General features: G+C 38.8%; 1 protein-coding gene across 1 annotated transcript in view; it reads left to right on the forward strand.

Annotated features, from left to right (window-relative positions):
- The window catches only part of LOC126457068 (mediator of RNA polymerase II transcription subunit 14), a 183043-nt gene that overhangs the window by 72700 nt on the left and 83125 nt on the right, over positions 1–27218 (forward strand). Inside the window, exons 10-11 of the mRNA XM_050093067.1 lie at positions 1581–1722; positions 26755–26959. Of these exons, the coding sequence (XP_049949024.1) occupies positions 1581–1722; positions 26755–26959 (347 nt within the window). The remainder of the gene's footprint in view (positions 1–1580; positions 1723–26754; positions 26960–27218) is intronic.

The following is a 27218-nucleotide window of genomic DNA, read 5'->3' on the forward strand; positions in this document are numbered from 1 at the left end:
TGATCGTATGGGGTATCAAGTGCAATTTGTGACGGCATTGAGGAGTTTTAGTTAGCGAAGATGCAGCAAGCTGTCTTGGATGGAGAGTCATCAAGAGATGTTGACGTAAATTCGGGTGTAGCCCAGGGAGTGTGTTGAGACCCTTGCTACTCATGTTTGTATTTATTGCCTTACGAACAATATTAATTGTAGTCTCATATTTTTGCAGATGATGCAGTTATCAATAATTAAGTACTGTCTGAAAGAAACTGCCTAAATATTCATTGAGGCATTGCTAAAATTTCAATGTCGTGCACACATTGATAACTTGCTTTAAATGTTCAAAAATGTAAAATTGTGCTCTTCACAAAACGAAAAAACAAAGTATTCTGTGACAGCAATATCAACGAGTCACAGTTGGAATCAGCCAAATCGTACAAATACCTGGTTGTAATACTTTGCAGGGATATGAAATGGAATGATCACCTAGATCCGGGGCAGTGCAGGTTTCAGACTTCAGTTTATTGGTAGAATCCTGGGGAAATATAATCAGTCTTCAAAGACGATTGCTTACAAATCACTCAACAGACCCATCCTAGAATGTTGCTCAAGTGTGTGGGACCCATACCAAACAGGACTAACGGGGGATATTGAACGTATACAGAGAAGGGCAGCATGAATGGTCACAGGTTGGTTTGACCTGAGGGAGTATCACTGAGGTGTTGAAAGAATTCAACTGTCATATACTTCAAGATACACGTAAACTAGCCCGAGAAAGCTTGTTTACAAATTTTCAAGAACCAGCTTTAAATGATGACCCTTAGGAATATACCCCTACACTATGCTCCCGTGTGGCTCATATGAGCAAGGTTAGAATAATCACAGCACAAGAGAGGCATTTAAACAGTCAGTTTTTCTGCACTCCATATGTGAACAGAAACGGAAAAAGCCAGTACAACTGGTACAATAGGACATACCCACTGCCCCACACATCAGGGAGATTTGCAGAATGTAGATGTAGATGTATAATTATCTCTGGATGCACAAAAAGAGAAATTAGATCTTGGATACAGTTTAACAGAGGTTGGTTCTCTTTCATTCAGATGTAATATTGTAGTAGTCTGTGAAACTACCCATTATTGAAAATGCTACATAGCTAGCTCTGCAGTTAACTGCATTGTGAGATATTAGAAAGAATATCTCTGTGGCTACGATAGGCTCAGCTTGGCAAAAATAGTATTGGAGAGTAGGTATCACAGTAACTGTAACAAGCATCGACAAAATAGAACATGTCGTCATCAAGTTATAATGTGGAACTATAAGATATTCAGACAGCTTCTGGTATGCGAGTATAGGGTTATATAGACAGAATCAAATAGGGTGAATACTGGTGTAATTAATAAGAAAATGGGAATGCTCCCTCACTTTAAATATTTGTTTCGAAAAGAAAAAAGACTGATTTTCATCTTTCATATTTTTCCTAATACTGTTAATATGTATGTGTAACATTCCATGTAACTTATGAATACAATCCTTATCTTTTTTACAGTTTTTACTCCATTCTTAATGAGTGATATGCTTTTTTTGTTTGCAATTTTCAGGAATATGAGATAGCTGATAGAGCAATCAGATCGGATCTGCTTTCCATGGAGAGATTATTGGTACATACAATATATGTAAGGACACGCAGTAGGCTGTCTGAGCTTAAGCAGGAGTTACAGACCATGTTGAAGGATGTGGAATGTAAGTGTTTCCTAAATTAAGTGTAATTGTCTCTAAAGAAAATGAGTATGATATTGTCTGCAATGTTTTAGATTAACTGTAATTCCTTACTAGATTATGAAGTCTAATGCTCACAATGAAAAAGCAAAACTAAGAGTACATTGATTAATATTAAGATGTGAGGGTTCTGAGAAGCAGTGACACGTATGGGATGAGAGTAATTACTAATATGTAACAGACTGCAGGAATGTGAAATATTTTTGAGTGTCTTCATCCAGTAACTTTCTTTTATACAAGTCAGCAAGATAGAATGGCCGTACATTTCCACTGGTTTAATGATGGTTTTGCATACGTAAGGAATGAAGATTAATATATCTGTCTTCACATATATCAAAATTGTACCTTTTTAACAACTTTTCCGACTTTTGTTACACCAGTGTTGAGAGATATGACTTCACACGATATATGTTGCATACTTGTGTTTAATATTATGTGGTTATGGGTCTAATTAATTGTAAATACCCCATTTATCCATAGTTACCCATGATATCAATGGGTAATCGTGGGATTGTGGGACACGAATTATTAACCCTATGTTCACCACCAAAATGGACCTCTGGTCAAATAGGACCTGAGTATCACACCAGAGCTGTACTGTATTCAGTTTTGCAATATTTCCTCAAATCTCATCTAGCCCCCCCCCCCCCCCCCCCCCAAAAAAAAAAAAAAAAAACACACACACACACACACACACACACATAAAATCTTTTGCAGAGCACAGCGCCCCCTTCAGCACTGCAACAGGATCTTTATTGCTATTGATGTCACAGTACGCTTTCTGTTCCTCGCACGTACCAATCAATGGGAAGTGGTCAAGGACTTGCTTACAAGTGATTACTTCCTGATCTGGATTGACCTGCCAGACAGAGTTGTAGCTGAAAGAAAGCTGCTATGATGGGTGCTCAGTAGAGCAGACTGAACACTTTACAGCCAACATATCATGTTTGTACTCTGTTGTAGTATCCAGTAATGGGTGGATCATATTATAACAGTGATCTATCACACCACAGTCTTCAGGACAGCTGAAGAGGCAGCCTGATTCTTGGCGGATCGATAAATGTTGCTCTCTATTTTAGAACCAGGAAGGGCAACTCTGCATAAGTTCAAGTGCCAGCCAACTGCAGAGAACCTTGCAGCCTTTGGGTAGTGAGAGCAAAATGTTGCTGAATTATTAGAGACAGCAAAAAGAGATCATGGCAACAGTGTCTGGCCACTAAAAGTAAAGGAGACTTATCAGGAGGATTTGTGGGAGAGGAGGGAGGTGCCCAGTGACTTTTGGTTGTTTTTAAAAGTTTAATATCTGGTACAGCACTGTAAATTTGTTCATATATAAATATGCTGGAGGCGTATCAGTTAAGATTGGAAGAATTTTGAGGAATTTTAACATTAAGTGTGTGTTCCGTCCACTTTCTAAGATTAGGCCACTACTAGACTCTGTGAAAGATGATTTGGGGCTTAGGAAAACCTGTGTATACAAAATTCCCTGTCAATGTGGGAAGGCTTACATTGGCCATTCGATTCTCGCAGTTTGACAGGTGTGTTGAAAATCTCTGACATGCGAGGCTACAACAGCCAAAAAATCGGCAGTAGCAGAACACTGCTCAAATGAGGGACACAGTATTAAATTTGACGAAACTGTTATAGTTGCCAACACTTTTTGTTTTTGGAACAGTGTCTATAAAGAGGCAATCAAAATTAGGTTTACGGATAATTGAATTAACAGAACAATGGGTTTCCTCTTAGCACGAGGTGGAATCCTGTCCCATTGCACATCAAAACAGAACGTTCTTTGGTGCAGCCAGTCTGAGTGTTCAAAAATCATCCCTGTGTGCGGTATATCATTGCCGCTTGTGTTCTACTAAGGGTGGTGCCACCTGCCCAGTATTGGAGGTAAGCAACCATTATGGGCGGCACATGCGCCGTGTATGGTATGATGGTGTATATAGGACATGGATTTGCAGCCTGGTGTCAGTTCTCAGCGGGACTCATCATCAGAAGCAGCATTCTCCTGAAGATGACGACCAGTTGGATTGCCAAAATATCAAATTGAATTGATTTTAGGATCTGGTAGCATACACTAAGAGACTTTCAAAATGAACGATCACTTTTTAATATGGTTTTATTAGGTCAGTTTCTTGTCTGTATGTTTTGGTACAAATTTTGCAATTGATTTTAAACTAGTTTTCTGATAAACTAGAGACTTTAAACTTTCAACACAGCTCAGAACTGGATGATACTGTACTATTAACTTGCTTTTGAGTCTGTTATTTGGTGGGAGGGTACTTTGTTTTTCTGTCTGTCTTTGTCTCTTAGGTATAAATTTCATAGTGATTTTAAACTAACTTCCCAATAAGGTAAAGACTTGAAACTTCCAACTTAACTCAGAACTGGATGACAATGCAGAATTAACTTTCTTTCTTTTTTGGTGTGTGGCAGAGAATAGGTACTTGGTGTAAGTACTGGATGACACTGCACTATTAATTCGCTCTCGAATCTGGTGTGTGGTGGAGAGTACTTTGTTTTCAAGTCAGTCTGTCTGTCGGTACAAATTTTGCAACTGATTATAAACTAATTTCCTGATAAGCTGTAGACTTGAAACTTTCAACTTAGCTCAGAACTGGATGACAATGCAATATTGACTCGCTTTATTTTTGGTGTGTAATGGAGAGTAGGTGCTAGGGGTACGATGGCTATTTCCCTGTTTTCTTATTCCAGTCACGAATGTTTTGCACTTACGGACAATTGCTGCTAAGCTTCCCTGTCAGCTCGATTCACTCAAGATTTTACATTTATGGTCTTCTTGCGAGATACGCCTATGAGGAAGCAATATATTGGTTGACTCATTTGAAGAGAAACTTGAAGTTTACCACATGTCCTGCTGTGATCTCATCAAAATGTTTGAAACCTGATGAAAAATTTCACACACACAAGTCTAAAAAGCGGGAAATAACTATTTAAATAGGAAAACTGTTGAATATAATATGGTTTTAAAACAGACTAATAAATATTAAATTATCTCTCCTAACGCCATACAGATGGTCCTGAAAATTTGTGCTTGTGAATTTGTAATAGCTATGATTCTACCTGTAAGACTGAAAACGTGGCTGTACGTATGCAGCCGGTGACATAGTTAATATACCTTTCACACAAATAAATGGCTGAATATTCAAATGACTTAGCATTTGTGGACATCATCACATATTACCTGTAAAACGAAATTCAACCTGTCACTAAAATGAGGCAAGGTTCTTTTCTTCTTCTTCTTCTTCTTCTTCTTCTTCTTCTTGTATCCTGACGGGAACCATTGCACTCAACTTTGCACCACCAACTAGGGTTGCAATATGTTTGCATTTCCCTGGATTAGGATTTCCCCTTAGTTTTGAGGGTGTACAGAGGCGTGGCGAGGGATTTTTATACAAGTGTCTGAGGTAAACCTGGACCTTTTCTCATGCCTGTGGAGATTTGACTGAGTGGAAATAGACTATAATAAACCATAGCTGACCTAACAATAGATAGTTTCTTCATTTTAGTCTATTAAAAATGCAGTGACAATCATACTTAGCCGCTCTCCTATGCGTATACAGTATATTCCAAAACAGTCTTTACAACTTTGATCACATATGTTTTAGAAATGGGAATAGGCAGAAAGGTCCAGTTTGCAACTAATTGTTCACGCACACCTGAAGCTGTTTTTTCTTATTTTCCGTGGTTAGTTAATGACAGACCACTCACCAGTAGTTGGCACAGCATGTGGAATTGTTTGTGCAGACCAGATCTGACACCCAGGTCCTGTGGAACCCCATTACATGTTTTTCTTTGTGTGGGACTTGCACGAGCTGTGAGCTGGCATCAGAGCAACAATAGCGCACTTTAATAAGGATATCCTATGCCAGACATGGAACGGGAATATCACTTACATAACATGTGTGCTACAGACAACACGTGCATTTCAGACGGCCATCCGTATCCCCCCCCCCCTTTTTTTTTTTTGTGACAGCCACGATTTTTCTAGCTCTGTCCTGAATTTTTCAAAAGTAATTCGGGACTTCTATTTGTTTTGGATTTAACGATTATGAAACAATTTATTCTGGATTGTATGTTCATTTCACCTGTATCTGTATGCTGTTACTGAAAGGGTATTTTCCCACCTGACTAATGCATGGAACAGTGACAAAGCACAGTTTGTTGTAGAAACTATAAAGCCAGTGTTAGTGACTAGAGTGAATTATGGTGGAAGTTCAGTTGAAATTCAGCAATGAAAAATCCAGGATGGAATGTAACAATACATGAATAGGATAGTTGCTACCCACCGTATAGTGGAAATGCTGAGTTGCAGATAGGCACAACAGGAAGACTGTCAGAAAATGAGCTTTTGGCCAAGGAAGCCTTCTTCTTAGAAGAAAGTAATAAAATATAGATTACCGTACTTTTTGTAACAAATTTAAGTGATAGTTGCATTTGTTATGTTCAATTCAAACTTTTTTGTAATACCAAAATTTTTTGTGTGTCCCAAATTTGGCTCTAGAAAATATGGTCACCTTAACACACTGGACTTTGTTAAGCGGCTACTAGAACCTTAGGTGTACGTGAACATTATACCGTAAACCGCGTTTTTATGCCTATCCGCATTTCCAAAATATATGTGATCAAAGTTGTAAAGACAATTTTGGAACACCCTGTATTTTCCATACTTCTTTATTGAGACAATGAGAGGCCACCCACCAACAATGGGCGATTGCGTACACCACGACAATGCCCCACGCACCAGACAACTGAGTATGCTTAATTTACTTGCTTTCTACTCATGGAGCTGTATAAAAGTGATTTCATTTACATTCATTTTCCTTCCTGCAGATTAGTACCACATCTGAATGTAAATGCCTCTATAACGCACTTTCACAAAACCTTGTTACCCTCATGTGTGATTTATATCTGCTGATTGGTAGGATGCATGCCCTTGCTGGCATTGTTAGCACTGAAACATAAGAGAGGAAACATTCCCTCCTCTTGGGTCCCTGCTCCCCATGGAACATCATGGCCACTGGCCAAGTTATCGTCTACAGACTGTTTGTGTACAGGAAAATAATCCGATTTGACCCACATATCCAGGATTTTTGAAGTTTTCATCCGTGGTCAGCAATTTAAGTGATGGCAGACCCACCCAAGTGATATATAAGGTTAATTAGTCACTTGTGAATGGCACCTGGCCCAGATTAATCCACTGTAGTATGTGAATCAATTTTAAATGAGGTAAAGAAAAATTACTCCATTCAGTTCATAACTAAATGAACATGTATGCTGATTATGTTAACTTTGGCATACCCCTGAGATATGTCCTTACTTAGGATCACCCTCTGTCAGTATAATGTAGCACTGCTTTAGTTCAGTTAATTAAAGTATTGCTGGCTGGTTTCACTCAGAAGAATGAATGGATAGCTTAGTCAGCTAAAACACTAAGGAGTGATTCCAGTTAAAAGAAAGAGCACATGGTTCAACTGACAGAAAAACTACTGATTGTTTTCACTGGAAAAGAGGGAATGAACAATTCTTTCAACATGCTAAGCTACAACAGTGTTGCATCTGTTCATTTGATTGCTCCCAGTGACTGCTTTCACTCAACAAAAATAAATGAATAATAATCCAACCAACAAGGAAAACTACAACCTACTGACACAATAGTTTTCATTCAGTTGCTCCCACATACTAGTTTCATTCAAAAGAATGGATGAATAATTCAACTGATACGTATAACTGCAACTGAATGAGTTGATTGTTTTCCAACAACCAAAAAAATCAAGTGTTTTCATTTGGTTGTTCCCATCACTACCTTTTATTTAAAAATGCTGGATGTGGTGCCCCATCAAGGAATTCGGCTGACCACTGGGCCCTTTGAAACAGCCCCATATGAAGCCTCTGTGTTGAGGCTGGTGAACCGTCGCTTCACATTGGGTGACGACACCTCATGGTGTGACAGGCCTGTAGAACAGTGTCCATACCAAACACAGCTGCATACAATACCAGTGCTCGGCCACCGATGGAAAGGCTTTTTTGCCATTGAAAGAACCAACGAGGTCCTATGGGATCCCTGCACAGGATTGCCTTTAGAGATGGGTGTGACTGATTTAAATGTTTTACACTAAGGTTGGAGCAGATATCCACCTTAGTTACCACAGTGGCCCAGAAGTATTTTATATATGATAAATTTTAGGAAAGATAGAGTTTAGTTTTCAGTTTTTGTTTTTTAAGTTTTAAATAGGCAACAGAGTTTTAAAAGTTGTGTACACTGTTGGCCCCAAACAAGGACACTTCCTTGAGTGCCCAGTAATGTTCCCTGACAGTGTGTACAGTGCTTGCCTTCCCTGTGAACATACCGTATTTACTGAAGAACTCCTTGTGATTGTGAATGCACTAGAGTAGATGAGATGTATCCAGGGCAAACAATTTCTCATCACCTCAGATACTCTTAGTGCCCAGAGAAAATAGGCTAGCTTGCACATGATCAGCTGTGGGGGGGGTGGGGGGAGGAAGTGAGTATTTTTTTGCTGTGTAGCAGGGCATGTGGGAATTCGGGGAAATGAACAGGGAGACAAACCTGGTAAGGAAGCCTGCAGCAAACGTAATGAAAGTTTGCTGTTTGCACATGTAGGAGAAGGGTGACAGTAACAGACAGTAACATGTGGTTGGTGAAGCCAGCTAGCTGGCCATGGCATTACTCCTGCAGTTCATGCCGGTGGTATGAAGTGGCCTTGATCCACCTCCAAATTGGGCACTGTTCCCTTACACACCACTTCCTACATAGGCGAGCATATCGTGTGTTGACCCCCCCCCCTCCCCCCTCCTCCCTCCAGTCTGTGATGCCTGTGGCATGCAAATCACTGCATTTCAGAGAACAACATTAAGTAAATGAATATCATCATTTTCATACATCTTACACGATGTAAGTAGCGCATGCCAGGAAGTTCCCTGAAGGCTTGAATTTTATAATATTGAATTGGTATTTGGAGTGACATCTCATGGCAATATGGAAGCACATAGTGATGTAACTAATATGTTTACAATCAGTGTAAATATTATATGAGAATCATGTGTGTGTACACGTGTGAGTGACTCAGTATGTATCAGAGGCTGACTGAGGTGACAAGAAATAAGAAAAAACACACATGATCTATATGTTTAGCTTATGATACAGCAATTCTATTGTGACACTTAGTATGCACTATGATGCATTGTTGAGACTCATTGCTGCAGTTCTTTGTCATGGACCCTTTATGGCAGATTTCTCACCAAGTCTCGTAAAGAATCATATCCACATCTAGGTTTGATTCAAGGAAAGCAGAAAGTTAAAAGTCGAGTCATGTGCTGGGCTGCTGAAAGAACATGCTGCGTGTAAACAAAGCAAAGTTTCTGAAGTAGTTTTTTGGAAATCAGTTTACTTGAAGTGTAAATAATAAAACACCACATATTTTTAATTCACGTGTTTTTTGCTTCACAGCTGTTCTCATAAGATTGCAGGGAAACTGTTGGCTAAAAATGTTTGATTATTTCAAAATGTAAGTGTCACATCACAGTCTGTTGTTTAAGTGCTTACCTGTTCGTTATTGGTCAAATTTATTACAATATTTCAAAGTTGAGTAATGTACTGCCTGTTATTCGAAGAATTTGCCGCGAATTAAGTGTGTGAATTGCCATTGCTGACCTGAGGCAAGCAGAAATTGGCAGACTGAAATTGTCATCATATTTCAAAATATGTCCTGTAATAATCTGTAGAAGTATTTCGAAATCTTGTGTGTTCATCCACAAGATATTTCTGAATCCCATTCACAAAGATTGTGCCCACAATATTTAAAAACCGTAAATTTCTATCTCGTCAGTGGAAATTTAGTTACCAGTCTTCTGTATAATTTGAAAGTGCCCAAACAGATAATATCTTTCACCCTATCATGGAAAGAAATGTGTTTGTTTTTGTTCGAGGAAAGCAGAAAGCTGAAAGTTGAATTATCTGCTGTGCTGCTGCAAAACTTTCGTTAAATAAGTGAAACAAGGCTACATCCCAGGCTGAAGTAGATTTACAGAAAATATTTCCTTTATGCATAAATACAGTTAAAGCCTAATTACACGCATAAAAAAAAGTTTTGCACCACCTCAGTTCCAAGTGTTCTGGTACCTGTACAGAAAATTGGAATAGAGATCAACACAAACATCATTTCCACACATTTTATTGCTCATGAGAACCACACACTGCATTTTGTACCACCATACAGCGAGACCTTCAGAGGTGGCGGTCCAGATTTCTGTACGCACCGGTACCTTTAATACCCAGCAGCAAGTCCTCTTGCCTTGATGCATGCCTGTATTCATCATGGCATACTATCCACAAGTTCATCAAGGCACTGTTGGTCCAGAATGTCCCACTCCTCAATGGTGATTTGGTGTAGATCCCTCAGAGTGGCTGGTGGTTCACGTCATCCATAAACAGCCCTTTCCAATCTATGCCAGGCATGTTTGATAGGGTTCACGTCTGGAGAACATGCTGGCCATTCTAATCGAGCGATTTCGTTATCTTGAAGGAAGTAACAAGATGTGCATGAAGGGGGTGCGGATTGTCGACCGTGAAGATGAATGCCTCGCCAATATGGTTGCATTATTGGTCGGAGGATGGCATTCATGTATCGTACAGCCATTATGACATCTTCCATGACCACCAGCAGTGTACATCGGCCCCACATAATACCACCCCGAAACCAGCGGGGAACCTCCATCTTGCTGCACTCTTTGGACAGTGTATCTAAGGCATTCAGCCTGACCAGATTGCCTCCAAACATGTCTCCGATGATTGTCTGGTTGAAGGAATATGTGACACTCATCACTGAAGAGAGCATGATGTCAATCCTGAGCGGTCCATTCGGCATTTTGTTGGACCCATCTGTACCGTACTGCATGGTGTCGTGGTTGCAAAGATGGACATCGCCATAGATGTCAGGAGTGAAGTTGCGCATCATGCAGCCTATTGCACACAGTTTGAGTTGTAACAACGCCCTGTAGCTGCACGAAAAGCATTATTCAACATGATGGCATTGCTGTTAGGGATCCTCCAATCCATAATCCGTAGGTAGCGGTCGTCTACTGCAGTAGTAGCCCTTGGGCGGCCTGAGCGAGACATGTCGTCGACAGTTCCTGTCTCTCTGTACCTCCTCCATGTCCGAACAACATCGCTCTGGTTCACTCTGAGACACCTGGACAGAACCGCGGTATTGACCGTCAAGGCATGGTGGAACTACAGACAACATGAGCCGTGTACCTCCTTCCTGGTGGAATGAGTGGAGCTAATCGGCTGTCGAACCCCCTCTGTCCAATAGGCACTGCTCGTGCATGGTTGTTTACATCTTTGGGCAGGTTTAGTGACATCTCTGAACTATCAAAGGGAAATGTGTCTGTGATACAATATCCACCATCAACATCTTATCTTCAGGAGTTCTGGGAACCGGGGTGATGCAGAACGTTTTTTGATGTGTGTATAAGACATTTGTCGTTGGACATGCTTTACACCCGTGTTACAACTTGCCTGCGATATATTGAGAGTGAACCGTTTAATGACAAACTCCACATGGAAGTTTAGGAAGAACCGTAATGCAATATTATACTTAGTGTACTAAACTGTACTTAAAATTAAAGAACATTAGAAGTTAAACACTTCAGAAAACTATCAAATAGGGTATCGCAGTTAGACAAAGTTCACTCAAATGTTGATCAAATAATAAAACAAGTTTCAATATGATGTATAAAGTACAGTATTAAATACAGTATGATAATTTACAACACTGCCTCAAGCTACACTACGTCATTTCACGCAATTTATGTAGTGCGTATTGTTTTATGCTCATTATATGCTACAACTCGATTAGGTTTGGTTTGGTTCACTTTGTCGCTCCATCTACGTAATCACTTTATCTATGTTAGCCAATGTTTTATGTATATTGGGAACATCTTCTATACTTTCTTCTTCAGCTTCATCACCCTCATTTTCAACTGCTTTGCTACTCTCATTTCAAACAACATCAATGATGTTCTTGTCATCTTTGATCTTCAGGATTGGTTCTTTGTTGTCGGCAGCTCCCCAACAGTTTAAGTCTTCAAGATCGATATTGCACTGTAGAACATAATGTCACTATAGAATTCATCTGTTGCATTTTCTTTAGTGGAACACTTTTTCCAGCAATTCCTAACAACGGTCAGATTTATGCTTTGCCATGCCAGATCTACTGAATACCAGGGTATGTACAACTCAGGGAAGCCAGACAAAACATGGGAAAAACCTGGGAATTTTTAGAATTCCAAACATTTTTCATTGTTTTAGTTTTTAGTTAAACTTCTGTAAATTTGATTGGTAAGAACGGATACTTTAACAAGGAATTTTGCTTTAAGATGAAGACTACACAATGCTTCGTAACAACAAACTGCTTTCAGTGAACATGATGTCACATCTGTTCACAGTTTAGTTTGGTTTGAGCAGTTGCCAACAGGCTCACATGCATGCACAGAGCTGAAGTCGTGTATGAGCAGCACCTTCTCCCGCTTCCGGCTGCTTGAAGTGCGACTGTTAGCTGTATGAACAGTACCAGCAAGCACCAGATGTAACCCGGGAAAATTTATCTGGCTCACCCAAGCTGCCAAATTCATACATGCACAGAGTGTTCTGACTTTTAGTGCATGGTAGTCTCCTTGTGACCCGTGTTTATATTTTGTGACTTGCTGTTTTCTCTTAGTTTACAGCTCTCGCATCAAATGAAAACAAAACGGATTTCTGTGGCTGGGAGCTATCTAGTGAATTAAAATACATTCAAATAATAATGGAAGACTAAAATATGTTACTAGTTTCCGTTCTCAGATTTTATTTCCACGTTATGAGCAATCAAGCATTAATTGTCTTGCAGAACAGTGAAGTTATATTTGTCGTTTTTCTAAAGAAATTTGGCTTTACTAATCTTTTCCACAAAGGCAGTCAATTTATTTGAAACGAAGTGCTTCATTCCACACTGTTGGCTAGTTTCAACTGTTCGCTGAATTTCAGGTGCACGTTTTCATCATCTGGCACATTTGGCATTATGCCATAAAATAAAGAACCAAACACGAGATAATACGGTACCGGAACTCCAAGAAAATTGGCAACCTGAAAACCACACTGAAAAGCTTAATACCAGGTATGGGTCTACTTTAGTTTGAATCTGGACATACGAGTGTGCACTTTAAGCCGAATTATGCAGTTTAGTACGGTTTACGAAATTCCGATGCTCTTGGAGTATTCTCTGATGTCCTGTTTCTTTTATGACGTAATGTAAGATCTCTTATAATGCTATATACATATGAGCATATGTATATGTTCTCTTGAAGATGACTAAACGGGCAAATTTGATCAGTAGTATTGAATAAAGTGTTTTGTTTCAAATGTGTTGACAGGTTTAGAAGAATTTTACAAACCTACCTTCCATGACACACAATGTTTTTCGATCACAAGACATGTTTCAACATTTGTCCGGTATTTCCTCTAGGCTTGACATTACTTCTTAATTGGTGTCTCTTACATTTTAAATTTACGGAATGCCATTCTTTGCTAAATTATAGACTTCCAGCACACCATGCTTTATAATTGTAACGATAACTCCGTATGTCCCCTCCGAACAACATGCCACAGTGATGCACATTGTCATTCACATGATGTCCCAGTACACATGAAATTTTGAACAGAAATGCAATGAAAGGTGTATGAGCAGAGCAAACACCAAGCACAGACTTCCTACACTATTGTAGCTACGCATGCGCAGTAATACCTATTTTCTGATGCTCTGTGGCAACTGCTCAAATGAACCTATTTCTATCAGGTCACAGGAAAATATTATGAATGGTGATTTGAGAAGTGTTACTTGCCAAAAAAAGACCAATATTATATGTGAAATCGTAGCTTCCCGTGTAGCTATACTGTATATACTGTATTTTAATTGAAACCATTAACTTTTCCTATTTGTGTGCCTGCACTACGTAATAGTGATGTTGCTATTTGCTGATTGCATCACGTGTCTTATGCTCTGAATATCTGCTGTTACTGACTGGTGGGATCATATGATGTGAGTTGTTATTAACTGGCAAATGTGCATCACAATCTCAATTTCAGCTTCGGAAGCTTCCGTGCTGTATTTATGCCTTCGTAATATGAAAACATGCGGTGTACGTGTTGCCATGCATCAAAGGTCTTTCCAAAACACTTTTTTTTTCTTGCTGTGTTTCATCTTCTAAAGTACTGGAAAGTTCTACGGCAGTGTATAAAACCTTTATCATTCAAAGAATTGATAAGTTTAATAACTACAGGGAAAATGTGTATTTTCATGCAGGGAAATGTGTATTTTTTACTACCGATGTGAGCAGTTCATAGTGATAATTAGTTTTCAATGGTTGTATGATGCCAGTACTCAGCAGCAGAATTAATGTTATCATGTTTTTTGGCAAAAACAAAGTTTTTATTTTTCCATATTCTGTTTGCAACGTATCAGCAGGTGGATGGGCTGGACAGTGATCAAGGATTAGTACAGCTTCTTCTCTCAGCTTAAGTGACTGCAGGTGCTTTCTCTCTGACAGAACAAACTCTTCTTGATACCGGTTGGTGAAAATGTCACATGTTGTCCAAGCATTCTTAGCATGCCTGTGAGTGAACTATAATGACGACATGTTTACATGCTTGAAACATCTCATTCTTTTTCTTTTACTTATACAGAGAGTTTCAGATGATGGTTACCCGATTTATTTGTGGCAGAGAAGAGGGTTATTCTTACTTTGACAGAATGAAGGCTTTCATGAGTGGATGACATTGATGCTGGTAAGCCTTTCAGGGTATAGGGTCTTGGTCTGTGAAACTCTTATGTTCCTAATGTTTCATCCAGAACTGCACTGGACATCTTCAGAGGCATTGCTCCTCCATTGAGTCTTGCTGACTACACATGATAAGAAGAGATGATACTTGTCAAAAATAAAACTTAATTATCGATTTTTGTCTTGTGAAAGATGCAGACGGTTTAGCAATTCTACAGAGCTGCTGTCCGTATCTTACTAAGTTTCGCGGTCTCTTCTTTCCTATTAAAATTATCCTTGTGTTTATATATTTCGGTGGTATGTCTACGTAGCCATGGATAATAATTCGTTGTCGTAGATAAAAATTTTTTTCAAAAAACTTACTTCATGATTTCCTGACTGAAGAGCATGCTCTGCTACAGCCGATTTGTCTGTGTTGTCCACTCAGCCGAGAGTTTCGTGTTCCTCTAGCTGTGCAATCATGATTCTCATGGTTGGTCCAATATAAACTTTGCCAAACATACATGGAATTTTACATACCAGTTGCTGAAAGAGAAGGGAGTTTATCCTGTAAAGATTGGAGTGCTTGCTATTTTCTTTGTTGATCTAAAAACCAGTCTGCTGTTATGTTTCTGTAAACTCTCTCATCTCATGTGTTACTTTTTATTAAAAGGGAGAGAAACTGCATTTTTCCATTGTTGTTTTTCATGCTTGTCGTTTAGTCTTCCATTATGTGGTCATAGAATTCTGTTTACTTCTTTCCCCAAGTACCCATTTTGCTCAAAAGCCTGCTTTAGATGTTTCAATTTGGCATGCAGGTATTTCGATGTGCAAATCCTTTCGGCTCTATCAACAAGACGTCTAACTACACCTATCTTTTGTTGTGGATGGTGATTAGAGTTCTTATGTGGATATGTACCCATATGTGTTACTTTTCGAAAAACATTATGTTCCAAATTTCCATTGGTTTGTCTTGCAACTGAAACATCCAAGGAAGGTATTTTGTTGTCATTTTCTTTTTCCATGGTGAGCAGGATTTTTCGATTTGTTTTATTTAGAAAACCTAAGAATTCATCCACACAGCCACATGGTAAAAGAGTTATGGACAAACTCTTTGATTTTCTAAATAAAATAAATCCACAAATCCAGTTCATAATAGAAATAGAAAATGAAAACAAAACACCTTTCTTGGATGTTTTAGTTATGAGGCAGACTGGCGGAAAGTTGGAACATAAGGTTTTTCCAAAAGTTAACGCAAACAGACAGATATTCACAGAAAAACGCTATAATCACCATTTACAGCAAAAGAGAGGTGTCAGTAAAAGTCTTGGCGATACAGGTGAAACAATTTGTACACCAGTAATACAAGGACACTGAATTAAAACATCTAAAGCAGGATTTCAAGAAAAATGGCTACTTGGGGAAAGAAGTAAACAGAAGTCTATGACCAAATAGTGGAATGTTGAAGGACAAGCAGGAAAAACACCAGTGGAAGAATGCTATTTCTCTCCCTTTTATTAAAAAAGTAACAGATCAGATCAGAAAGATTTTACAGAAACATAACATTACACCATTTTTTAGACCAACAGACGAAAAGGTCAAGCACTCTCATTTGTAAAGGATAAACAGCTTTCGCTGTCAGAATGTGGAATATATAAAATTGAGTGAATGAGTGGTGAAATTTATGTTGGAACAACCAAGATAAGTGTGAATACATGACTAAAGAAATACAAAAGTGTCTGCTGGCTTGGCAAAACAGACCAATCATATGTAACTCTTCAGTCAGGAAGTCACAAAATTTTATCTATGATGAAGAACTATTATCCACAGCTATGTAGAGAAGCCACTGAAATATTTAATCAGAGGGATAATTTTAATAGGAAAGAAGAGACCATGAAACTTGGCAACATATGGACAGCAGCTCTGCAGAATTGCTAAACAGTTTTTTATCTCTGTGAAGACAACAATCAGTTTATCTTGAAGAAGAGGACAATCAATAGTTAAAGTTCTATCTTTGACAAGAATCGTGTCTACCTGGATGAAACATTAGGTTCGGACATTAGGTTCAGAAGAGTTTTGTGGATCATGATATTATACCCCGTGAAGTGTTCCAGCAGTAATATTATGTCAATGTTCATTTTCAAACCCATATTATTGCCTGATTTTTTTTTCTTATTTTTATTTATTTATTTTTTGAAATAAAGTTTTCTGGTTCAAAGCAATTGATAATAAAGCGCTATTTATCACAATTACACACGTGATGATCATTTAAATTTTCATCTACCATTACTTTGTGTAGTATTTCAGGAAACCGCAGAGCAGATCCACTGTTGCAACACCCTGCTTCTCCTACAGTGGTCGTTTTGTGAATTCCGTGGTGAGATTTTCATCTTGAAAAACATCTTTCAGAAGCTATAAAATCTGTGTTGTCATGTAAATCAAAGTGAAATTTTTCAGCTTGGGCTTAATAATTAGTACATGAAGTGGCAAACCTTCTCTTCTCTTCATTAAAAACTATCTGTAAAGGCATACATCAATTTCACTGTCTTTTCCTAGTTCAACCCTTTTTCCGTCCATTCCCACATCATTTTCAACTATGTTTACAAAGCTTCTAGGTTTATTCTCTTTTTTCTCCCATCCCCTGACTGGTCCTTTAGATACACTACACCCGCATGTTAAACTTGCTTTAGTTTCATCATTCTTCACATGATCAGTAATTTTTAGTTTATCACTCACAAAATAAGCTTTCCATTCCTGTGACTTCATAACAAGCAACAGAAGTCTAGACAGTGAATGAATAATTTATGATCCATATGGTGGTTGTGCTCATTTCATTACCAAGCACTATTGCGTTGTCACTTTGTTGACTGTGACACCGTGTTAACCATGAGATTTGTATTCAAAGCTTCTGTCAAGCAATAATTCTGATATGTTGAGAAGACAAACCGAAGGTTGAGTTTAATTATAAACATCTATTTTGGTTATTGTTTAGAGAGCATGGAGGTTTCACCAGTAAATTATGCTGCAGAATAGCTACATCTAGTCTGTAATAAGATTTTTTCCAAGTTTATAAAATGTACTGAGAGTGCAAAAATCGTTCAGAATGGTATTTTATTTTGAGGGGCATTCTTTATACTGTGTTATATCCATATGTGCAGTATATTGGGTTTCTACTGTAATTGAAAATCACTGACTTTGGATGTGCTTTTTTTTTTTTTTTGCTATGCAGTTGTTCTGAAATAATTGCAATCATTTTGATGCTCAAATAGGTGACTTGGACGTCCGTAATGAGTTATCCAATGGGGAAAGGGGAGTTACAGTGTAATGTGGAGTCAGAGCCACATTTTGTTTCTCCCAAATCTCCACATCATTGAGAGGGGAATGCTAGGTTAAAAGGCATAGCGAAAAAAAGACCCATCCAGAATTTGATGCCACAACCTCTTGCTTTCCTACCACGCAGACTGCCACTAGACCACCACACCAGATGTGCAGTTGGTCATGCTTGCTGCACTCTTGAGCCACGATTGCTCTCTCGAGGTGTAGCAACTGTTTGCTGGTTTGAATGGCATCATTTTCACAACTTAACTTTAATCCATTATAATTCAATCCCTACAAAACATTAATAAATAATATTATCAGAAGGAAAGTTGCCACTCACCATATTGCTGAGTCGCAGATAGTCACAACAAAAAGAGTTTCACTCTTAAAGCTTTCGGCCAATGACCTTTGTACACACGCATGGACACTCACTCAACTCACACACACGACTGCAGTCTCAGGCAACTGAAACCACACTCCACAATTGCCTGAGACTGCAGCCGCGTGTGTGTGCGCGCGTGCGCATATGTCTATTGTTGAGAAAGGCCATTGGCTGAAAGCTTTAAGTGTGAAACACTTTTTGTTGTGGCTATCTGCAACTCAGCATCTCTGCTATATGGTGAGTGGCAACTTTCCTTCTCATAACATTGTTACATTCCAATCTGGATTTTCCATTCTTTGATAAACATTAGTAAATTGTACCCACAAACATGCCTTATGATCAGTGTAGTTATTAATCACAATTGGATCAAAATCCTCACTGCAACTAATGAGATTTCTATTTTAGCTAAAAACAATGAGTGTGATGAAGCTATTAAAATTTTGTGAAGAGTCTAGGCTCTGGCCTCAGTTTTAAGCTGGAGATTTTAGTGTGTTGCAGAGTGGCTGCCTCATGCCTTTTATTTCCACGATCAATTAACCATAGCTGTCTGCTGTAATGTTTAGCTCTTTCCACTACTTTTACTATCTAGACGACATGATTTTCACTGTGTGTATGTTTATGGGGTTGGCGGCTCTATTTCTTTCTTTTTTTCCCGGTTCAAGTTTCAATAGTTTTTTGTGACCTTTATTCACATTCATCTCATGATAAACTTTTGGTATGGGTGCTTAACAACAACAACAACAACAACAACAACAACAACCACCACCACCACCACCCTCAGCACCCATCTAGCTTCTCAGTGCCCGTCCAGCTTCTTAACGCCCATCCAGCTCTTCAGTCCTCATCTAGCTCCTCAACTCTCATGTAGCTCTAATGGTAGTCTTTTTCTGATGGTTTCAATGCTGACCGTGTGTAAAATATTGATGCAGGGTGTACACACTCCGTGAAAAACACAAAAATTTTTTCACCTGGAAAAAATCCAAGAATATTTTAGAATTACAGGAATTTTTCATTGTTTTAGTTTTCACTCAAATTTTTGTAATTTTGAGGAGTAAGAACTGACACTATGACAAAGAATTTTACTATAGCCCACTACTGGAGAATAACACTGCAGCAGTAAAACATAAAAGGGAGAATAACACCAAAAATTTTTTCTTTGCAAAGAAATTGCGTCATTCACAACAAAACATATCGCACACGCAAGCATCTGCTAACAGCGGAACGAGTCAATGGCTTTAGGATGAAGACTATGCAATACTTCGTAGTAGGAAACTGCTTTTGATGAACACGAGATCACAACTGCTTACAAGTCTAACAGGTTGTGAGAAAATATTATCACTGGTGGTTTGAGAAGCATTGCTTTCAAAGTAAATTTCCTTTTACATTGGATGAATTATGTTATGTGTGTGAGAGTGTGATGAATTTCTTAAATCACAGTGTTTTTGATCAGTCCCGGTTCTATGATATTTCCAAACCAGGGCAAAAACTTGACAATGGCATGCCCCCTCCCCTGAGAGTTTGACATAGGACATCAAAAAAATTTTTTAAAAATCAATTTTTCAAAAATATGTTCATTTTGTAGCACACATCTTTCCCAAGAGGTTGATATATAAAACATATATGTTCGAGGAAGTGTAAGATACATTGTTCGGTCTTAAGTGTGCCAAAGTGCAGTGCCATGCCTCTTCACACAGCACTCTTTTATCGCACGTCACTGTATTTTGGTCTGTGGAATTCAAACATATATATTTTGCAATGGAAGCCATCAAACCTGTATTCAAGACAGTGGAAATTAAAATGTCCTGTGGTGCCTCTCCTGCTCCCAATTGCCCGGTTTGACACCCTACCCCCTTAAAAAATTCACAGTTAATACTGGGTGGGATTATTTAGTTATTTATTTTTGTGACCGGGAGAATAAGAATCTTCAGAAAATTTGCACTTTTTATTGCCTATTAGCCAATAACTTTCTCTTTTGTGTGACATAAAATTAAATATAGGAAACATAAAACAAGTAAAGAGAAGAGACAACCAAGACAGTACACATTTCTTCTGTCTTTAGGTCCAGCATTTTTTTTCTCTCTGATCTTACTACAGCTTTGCACAGTGTGCTTTCCTTTCTGTTATAAAATCTATTATGTCATCAAAGTTCGTCAAATGGTTTACTACCTGAAAAATCAAAATGTCATTTTCTAATACTGAAAAAGCTGATAATATGAATAGTACCCAACACTGGTGTGGTTTTTCGATTTGATTATGTGTAATTTGTCACTGTTTGCTAGATAAAATGAAATAGGCCTTTCTAATATGGCAGCAATTGTAACACATGCCAAATAAGTGAGATGGTTTTGGCGCAAATGGTCATTTTTGTGTACCTCATTTACATAAATAACACGACAGAACGTAATTCACGAAGTACCAATATCAAATGACAGTTAGGCTACTACAAGCAAAAAGTTTTATGTTAAAAAATAGTTTTACATTTCATCTATACACTCCAGTTTCTCAAGCAAGAGATCGAAAAGTAGTAGCAGAAAATGTTTATATAAATTTGGAATTGTCTTATTCTTCCATATAACTTATGTGTTGTCCCTGTTTCTTCTCCTTCCTCATTCTAACAAACAGTCTTGTCATCACCAGTTTCATAACTATTCCTGCCATTGTGGAAACTTATTCTCTGTTTAACTCTACTAACACTGCCAGAATCACAGGTTCAGTTACCCGCGTTTATTCTCCGGTTAGACTTTTGTGTTTTGTAAATGTGTTTTCCACACTGTTCCAAGAATAGAATGTAAAGTGACTGCTAATCGCGGACTCTACAACTGGTAGTGTAGTGATCTGGCAAAAATTATTTTCTGTCAAAATGTCATTATCTTGGATACACTGAGAAGATAATATGTAATCATTCTTACCTGTTATTCCTGTTAGTTGTTTATCTCCAGTCTGATATTCTGAATCTATATGTTTCACTAATAATGATAACAATGCTGATCATTCACACACCCAAACCACCACATAAACAAACAGTGATTGGTATTTACCTGTTTATTCGGCTCAGCTCATATAGCCCTGTACCCTTTTGTCTACAGGAAAGTATTATATTGCTAGATGTGACGGAGATTCCCATGGCAGAGACATCATGAACACCATGCAAGAATTGAAAAATAAACTTATGATTCATTCAGAAATGGACTTAGAATATGTTAAAAATTGTTCAAAAACCAACTGGGATGCAATTCAAAATCATTTGAATAATCGATAAACCAACACATGCTGGATGTTAGGTGCTTTGTGAAACTTTGACCATCATTCAAAACTTAACACCTCAAGAACAACCACTTAGAAAAATTGCTTGCCCAGAATACCAGCCATTTATGCCATTGTTTAAAATTTTACTGGTTCATCTGTGATAGATATCTCTTAAAGGGCATTGAAAAAGTGCAAAGAAGGGCAGCTTGTTTCGTGTTATTGCGCAGTAGGGGTGAGAGTGTCACTGATATGATACGCATGTTGGGGTGGCAGTCACTGAAACAAAGGTGGTTTTCTTTGTGGCGAGATCTACACTACTGGCCATTAAAATTGCTCCACCAAGAAGAAATGCAGATGATAAACAAGTATTGATTGGACAAATATGCTAGAACTGACATGTGATTAAATTTTCATGCAATTTGGGAGCGTAGATCCTGAGAAATCAGTACCCAGAAGAACCACTTCTGGCCATAATAACGGTCTTGATACACATGGGCATTGAGTCAAACAGAGGTTGGATGGCGTGTACAGGTACAACTGCCCATGCAGCTTCAACAAGATACCACAGTTCATCAAGAGTAGTGACTGGCGTATTGTGATGAGCCAGTTGCTCGGCCACCATTGACCAGACGTATTCAGTTGGTGAGAGATCTGGAGAATGTGCCGGCCAGGACAGCAGTCGAACATTTTCTGTATCCAGAAAGGCCCATACAGGACCTGCAACATGTGGTCGTGCATTATCCTGCTGAAATGTAGGATTTCGCAGGGATTGAATGAAGCCTAGAGCCAAGGGTCGTAACACATCTGAAATGTAACGTCCACTCTTCAAAGTGCCGTCAATGCGAAGAAGAGCTGACCGAGACGTGTAACCAATGGCACCCCATACCATTAGGCCGGATGATACACCAGTATGGCGATGATGAATACCCGCTTCCAATGTGCGTTCCCCACGATGACGCCAAACATGGATGCGACCATCATGATACTGTAAACAGAACCTGGATTCATCCGAAAAAATGACATTTTGCCATTCATGCACCCAGGTTCGTCGTTGAGTACACCATCGCAGGCGCTCCTGTCTGTGATGCAGCGCCAAGGGTAACCGCAGCCATGGTCTCCAAGCTGATAGTCCATGCTGCTGCAAACGTCGTCGAACTGTTCGTGCAAATGGTTGTTGCCTTGCAAACGTCCCCATCTGTTGACTCAGGGATCGAGACGTGGCTGCACGATCTGTTACAGCCATGTGGATAAGATGCCTGTCTTCTCGACTGCTAGTGATACGAGGCCGTTGGGATCCAGCACGGCGTTCTGTATTACCCACCTGAACCCACCGATTCCATATTCGCTAACAGTCATTGGATCTTGACCAATGCGAGCAGCAATGTCGCATTACGATAAGCCACAATCACGATGGGCTACAATCCTACCTTTATCAAAGCCGGAAACTTGATGGTACGCATTTCTCCTCCTTACACAAGGCATCACAACAACATTTCACCAGGCAATGCCGGTCAACTGCTGTCTGTGTATGAGAAATCAGTTGGAAACTTTCCTCCTGCCACCGGCGCCAACATTGTGTGAATGCTCTGAAAAGCTAATCATTTGCATATCACAGCAGCTTTCGCGTCTGTAGCACATCATCTTCATGTTGTAGCAATTTTAATGGCCAGTAGTGTATTTACGAAATTTCAGTCACCAACTTTCTCTTCCGAGTGTGAAAATATTTTTTTGACACCCACCGACGTAGGGAGAAATGATAATCATAATAAAATAAGAGAAATCAGAGCTCGAACGGAAAGATTTAGGTGTTCCTTTTTCCCACGCGCCATTTGAGAGTGGAATGGTAGAAAAGTAGTATGAAAATGGTTCGATGAACCCTCCGCCAGGCACTTAAGTGTGAATTGCAGAGTAACCATCTAGATGAAGATGTAGATGTAAAGGTAAAGGTAACATATGCTGAGAAAGATGACTATTATATGAGACAGCTTACCTTTTCTTGTAGCTATATTGTATTCATATTAATTCAAACCATTAACATCTCCTATTTGTCTGTTCATGTTGCTGTTGACAGATGACATCACATGTCGTATGCTCTGAATATCTGTTGTCATTAGCTGGTGAGATCATGTGACGTCAGTTATGACTGGTTGACAAAAGTACACCGCAGTCTCAGTTTTAGTACTTCAAAAGCTACAGTGCTGTTTTTGGTGGAATTCGTGTTTATACTATTGTAACACGAAAATATGCAGTGTACATTTTGCCACACATCAAAGATCTTTCCAAAAAGTGTTGTTTTTGCTGGGTTTGGTTTCCTGAAGTGCCAAGCTGTTGTACGCTGAGGTACAACACCTTTACCATTCAAGGGATAGACAATACAATGTAAGCTTTCACAGCTGGTAGTGACATCACTTAAAACTCCCAGTCTATTAGGTTGTGGTCGATGCTTAAAACTTTCTCCAAATGTTTTTTCTCCGACTGCAGGAGACATATTCAGAGGTAAAATGGTGAACTGCTACCAGAACTCGAGAGAGCGGTGAATATATATGCAGTATAGAGGGCACCACAGCCTGTCATGTGATGTTGGCTATGAGATTATCGCTGGTAATGCCAACATTCTTGGTTGAAAGTAATCTATAGTTATTCCCATGTTGCCGTGTTGACATCCAAATTTTATCTAATTTAACACCTTTCTCTTTTCTGTTAAAATTGTTATGGTGTTTATAAATCTCAGTACCCTCTCTATACATATGTGGTTGATAATGAATGTTTTTGATATGACACTCGTCTCAATGAATTTTATTTCATGATCACCCTCTTGATATAAAGATGTTCCTCTACGGCCGATTTATCCATATGTCCCAGGCGGCAATTCCTCTTGTGTTCGAGGCAGGTGTTAACACTTCTTTGTGTAGTACCAATATAAACCAGTCCACAACTGCAAGGGATTCTACAATGTAGTTTCCACACCGTACTTTCTCAACACTTTCCCAATGCAATCTGTAATCATACAGATGAATGAAAGGGAAACTTTCCCTTTGGGCCGTCTTCGTTCCTTATGGGTCCTGATTCTCTACGTAGGTGAGTATTTTTGGATTGATACTGTTGAGATGTGTAAGGAAGGCATCCAATTCGTCTGCGCCGTGTGTCCATACTGAGAAAGTATCATTGACATAGCGGTACCACCTGGGTGGTCTTTTCCTGGCAGTCTGCAATACCTGTTGTTCAAAGTTCTCCAACAGCTGGCCTAAGAGGACTGCCTGTAGCCACTCCGTTAATCTGTTCATAAAAATCATTATTGTATTGAAATAGGTCATGGTGAGGCAGTGGGTGAATAACTCCACAATATCTACTGGAAAAATATCAGCCTTACATGAGTTAGCTTCGTTCACTGGAATTATCTTACATAACGAGGCAACATCAAAACTAACAAGGATAACACCTTGGCCCATGTGCATTTCTTTTAATATTCGATGAAATATTATGAAATTGTAATATGGTTATCAGTTCCACTAACATATGGTTGCAGCAGTGAGGCAAGGTGTCTAGCAAATTTGTGGGTGGGAGACCCTTTAGCACTCACAATAGGCCTCAAAGGAATGTGTGGTTTGTGCACCTTGGTTAATCCATAGAGCCTAGGTGGGTGTACTTCCATGTTGCACAGTAGTTTCTCATCGTCAGAGGAGAGTGAAGATGCTTTCACCAATCAATTAGCGATTTTTAAGATCTTCGTAGTTGGATGCTTGTGAAGTTTTTTTTAATAATTGGTGGGATCCTAAACATTATTGATCTTTTCATGATAGTCTTCATCAGGACCATGGCATTACCCTTCTCTGCAGTAAGAATTATTACGTTTTTATCTCCATTGATGTACCTGAGCACGAGGATGACAATCGATTATTACTTTCAATCGAGACTGTTGTATATTCGACGTTCCCTAGAGTTCTGGTTGCAGGTCACCATTTTACCTCTGAAGATGTCTTCCGCAGTTGAAGAGGAAACATAAGCAGAAAGTTTTATACTTGAACCACAGTATAATAGCCTGGAAATTTTAATTTGATGGCTGCTGTCATGTCACTTTTTCTACCATATATTCACAGTTTTGTTGTTAATTGATGAAGCCAATGAACATGGAAAAAACGAAGGAGAAGGAGAATTGATTACCTGGTTGTGGTGGCAGATTGATCTTTAGCTTAGCCCAAGGTGTAGGTTAGAATGGAAGGTAACTGTTTGGTTGTGAGTTGGCGAAGCCAACGATGTAACAGTAAAAAACCAGGTTGTAGTGCAATACTGATCTGTAGCTTAGTCCATTTGAAAAAAATCAAAAATAACATCATGTTGCAGTCACCATACTGTTTATGGCATTTGTTAAATGTTTCCTTACAGCTCCAGGGGAAAGTATATTGTCAATTAACATGGGAAAAAATGTACATTCACTCTAGGTATAGTGTGTTTTCTCCCAGGAAATACTGTATTTTTAACCAGGAAATCTGGGAAAAATCAGGGTTTTTTCCCCTTGTCTGTGTACACACCCTATAACAGAATAAATGGATAACTTCTAAAAAGCCAATGATTTTTAAATGGGTATACTTGTATCCTAGAACTTCAGTGTGAAAGTATGTCTCATGTGAGTTCTCCAGAGTTAATAGCACAGGATCCTGAACTTAAAGGATAATTGTTAGATGAGAAGATGATTTTTTTTCCATTTACGTGAGAATTATTGAATTGTTTCTTGTTCGAAACATTGTGTCTGTTATTGTTGAAATATCGGTGTTAGCTCACATTTGTTTATTGGTTAATTTTTTCGTACTACTATTCATCCTTTTTTTTTTTTTTTTTTTTTTTTTTTTTTTTTTTTTTTTTTTTTTGGGTGCGTGAAGTATGAATGGAAAGAAACCTTGTGTACAAGTAACATACTACAGAATCAGTGTTCCTAAAGCACATAATTTTGCATGACAGTAAATTAAAAGAAACTTTTAAAAGGATCAAATGTAGCCACTTGTGAGAAGACATCTGTTTTCCAGTATCAATTGACATGAAACATGTTGCAAACTATTTGTTAACAGCAAAGTAATAGTTTTAGATAGTGACTATCTGCAGTACTACTTACTCTCAGTCACAACTTTTATTTTGGTTTTGCCGATCAGGGTTCTGATATACTTAATATTTGTGTTCTTTGGATTGTAGCTTACTCATGTAGGTGCTTGTCATAGGTCCCTTGCAAGGATCGCCAGCTATATTGGCTGTACCTGTGCTGTCTCCGTGTCTTCGAGCTGAGCAGTTGTTGGTGACTGTGGACACACACACAGGAATGTTACAATGCCATGTCCCACAGCATGATGCTCCCCTTGTGCCTGAGCTCCAAACTGCACTGAACAATGACCATGCACGGCTGCCTGCTCTCATCTCAGAACTAAGGTTTGTCTCAAGTCAAAGTCTCTGTGCTATTATGTTGTGGAGCTACATGTTACTAGTATTGAAATAAGGCTATTTTGCTTTAATGTCTGTGTGTTAACATCAATAATGAATAATGCCAGGCAAGAAAGTCACCTTAACCAGAAAGGAAAGGAAGCAAAGACTAGTAATGCTGATGTGTATAAGGGTAAAATGTTGGCTGTTGGCAGTCTACATTCTTTCTATTATGTGTGAAGAGAAAATGTAGAAGAAAATAAATAAG

This window comes from Schistocerca serialis, chromosome 2 (assembly GCF_023864345.2).
Source record: "Schistocerca serialis cubense isolate TAMUIC-IGC-003099 chromosome 2, iqSchSeri2.2, whole genome shotgun sequence".
Taxonomy (NCBI): domain Eukaryota; kingdom Metazoa; phylum Arthropoda; class Insecta; order Orthoptera; family Acrididae; genus Schistocerca; species Schistocerca serialis.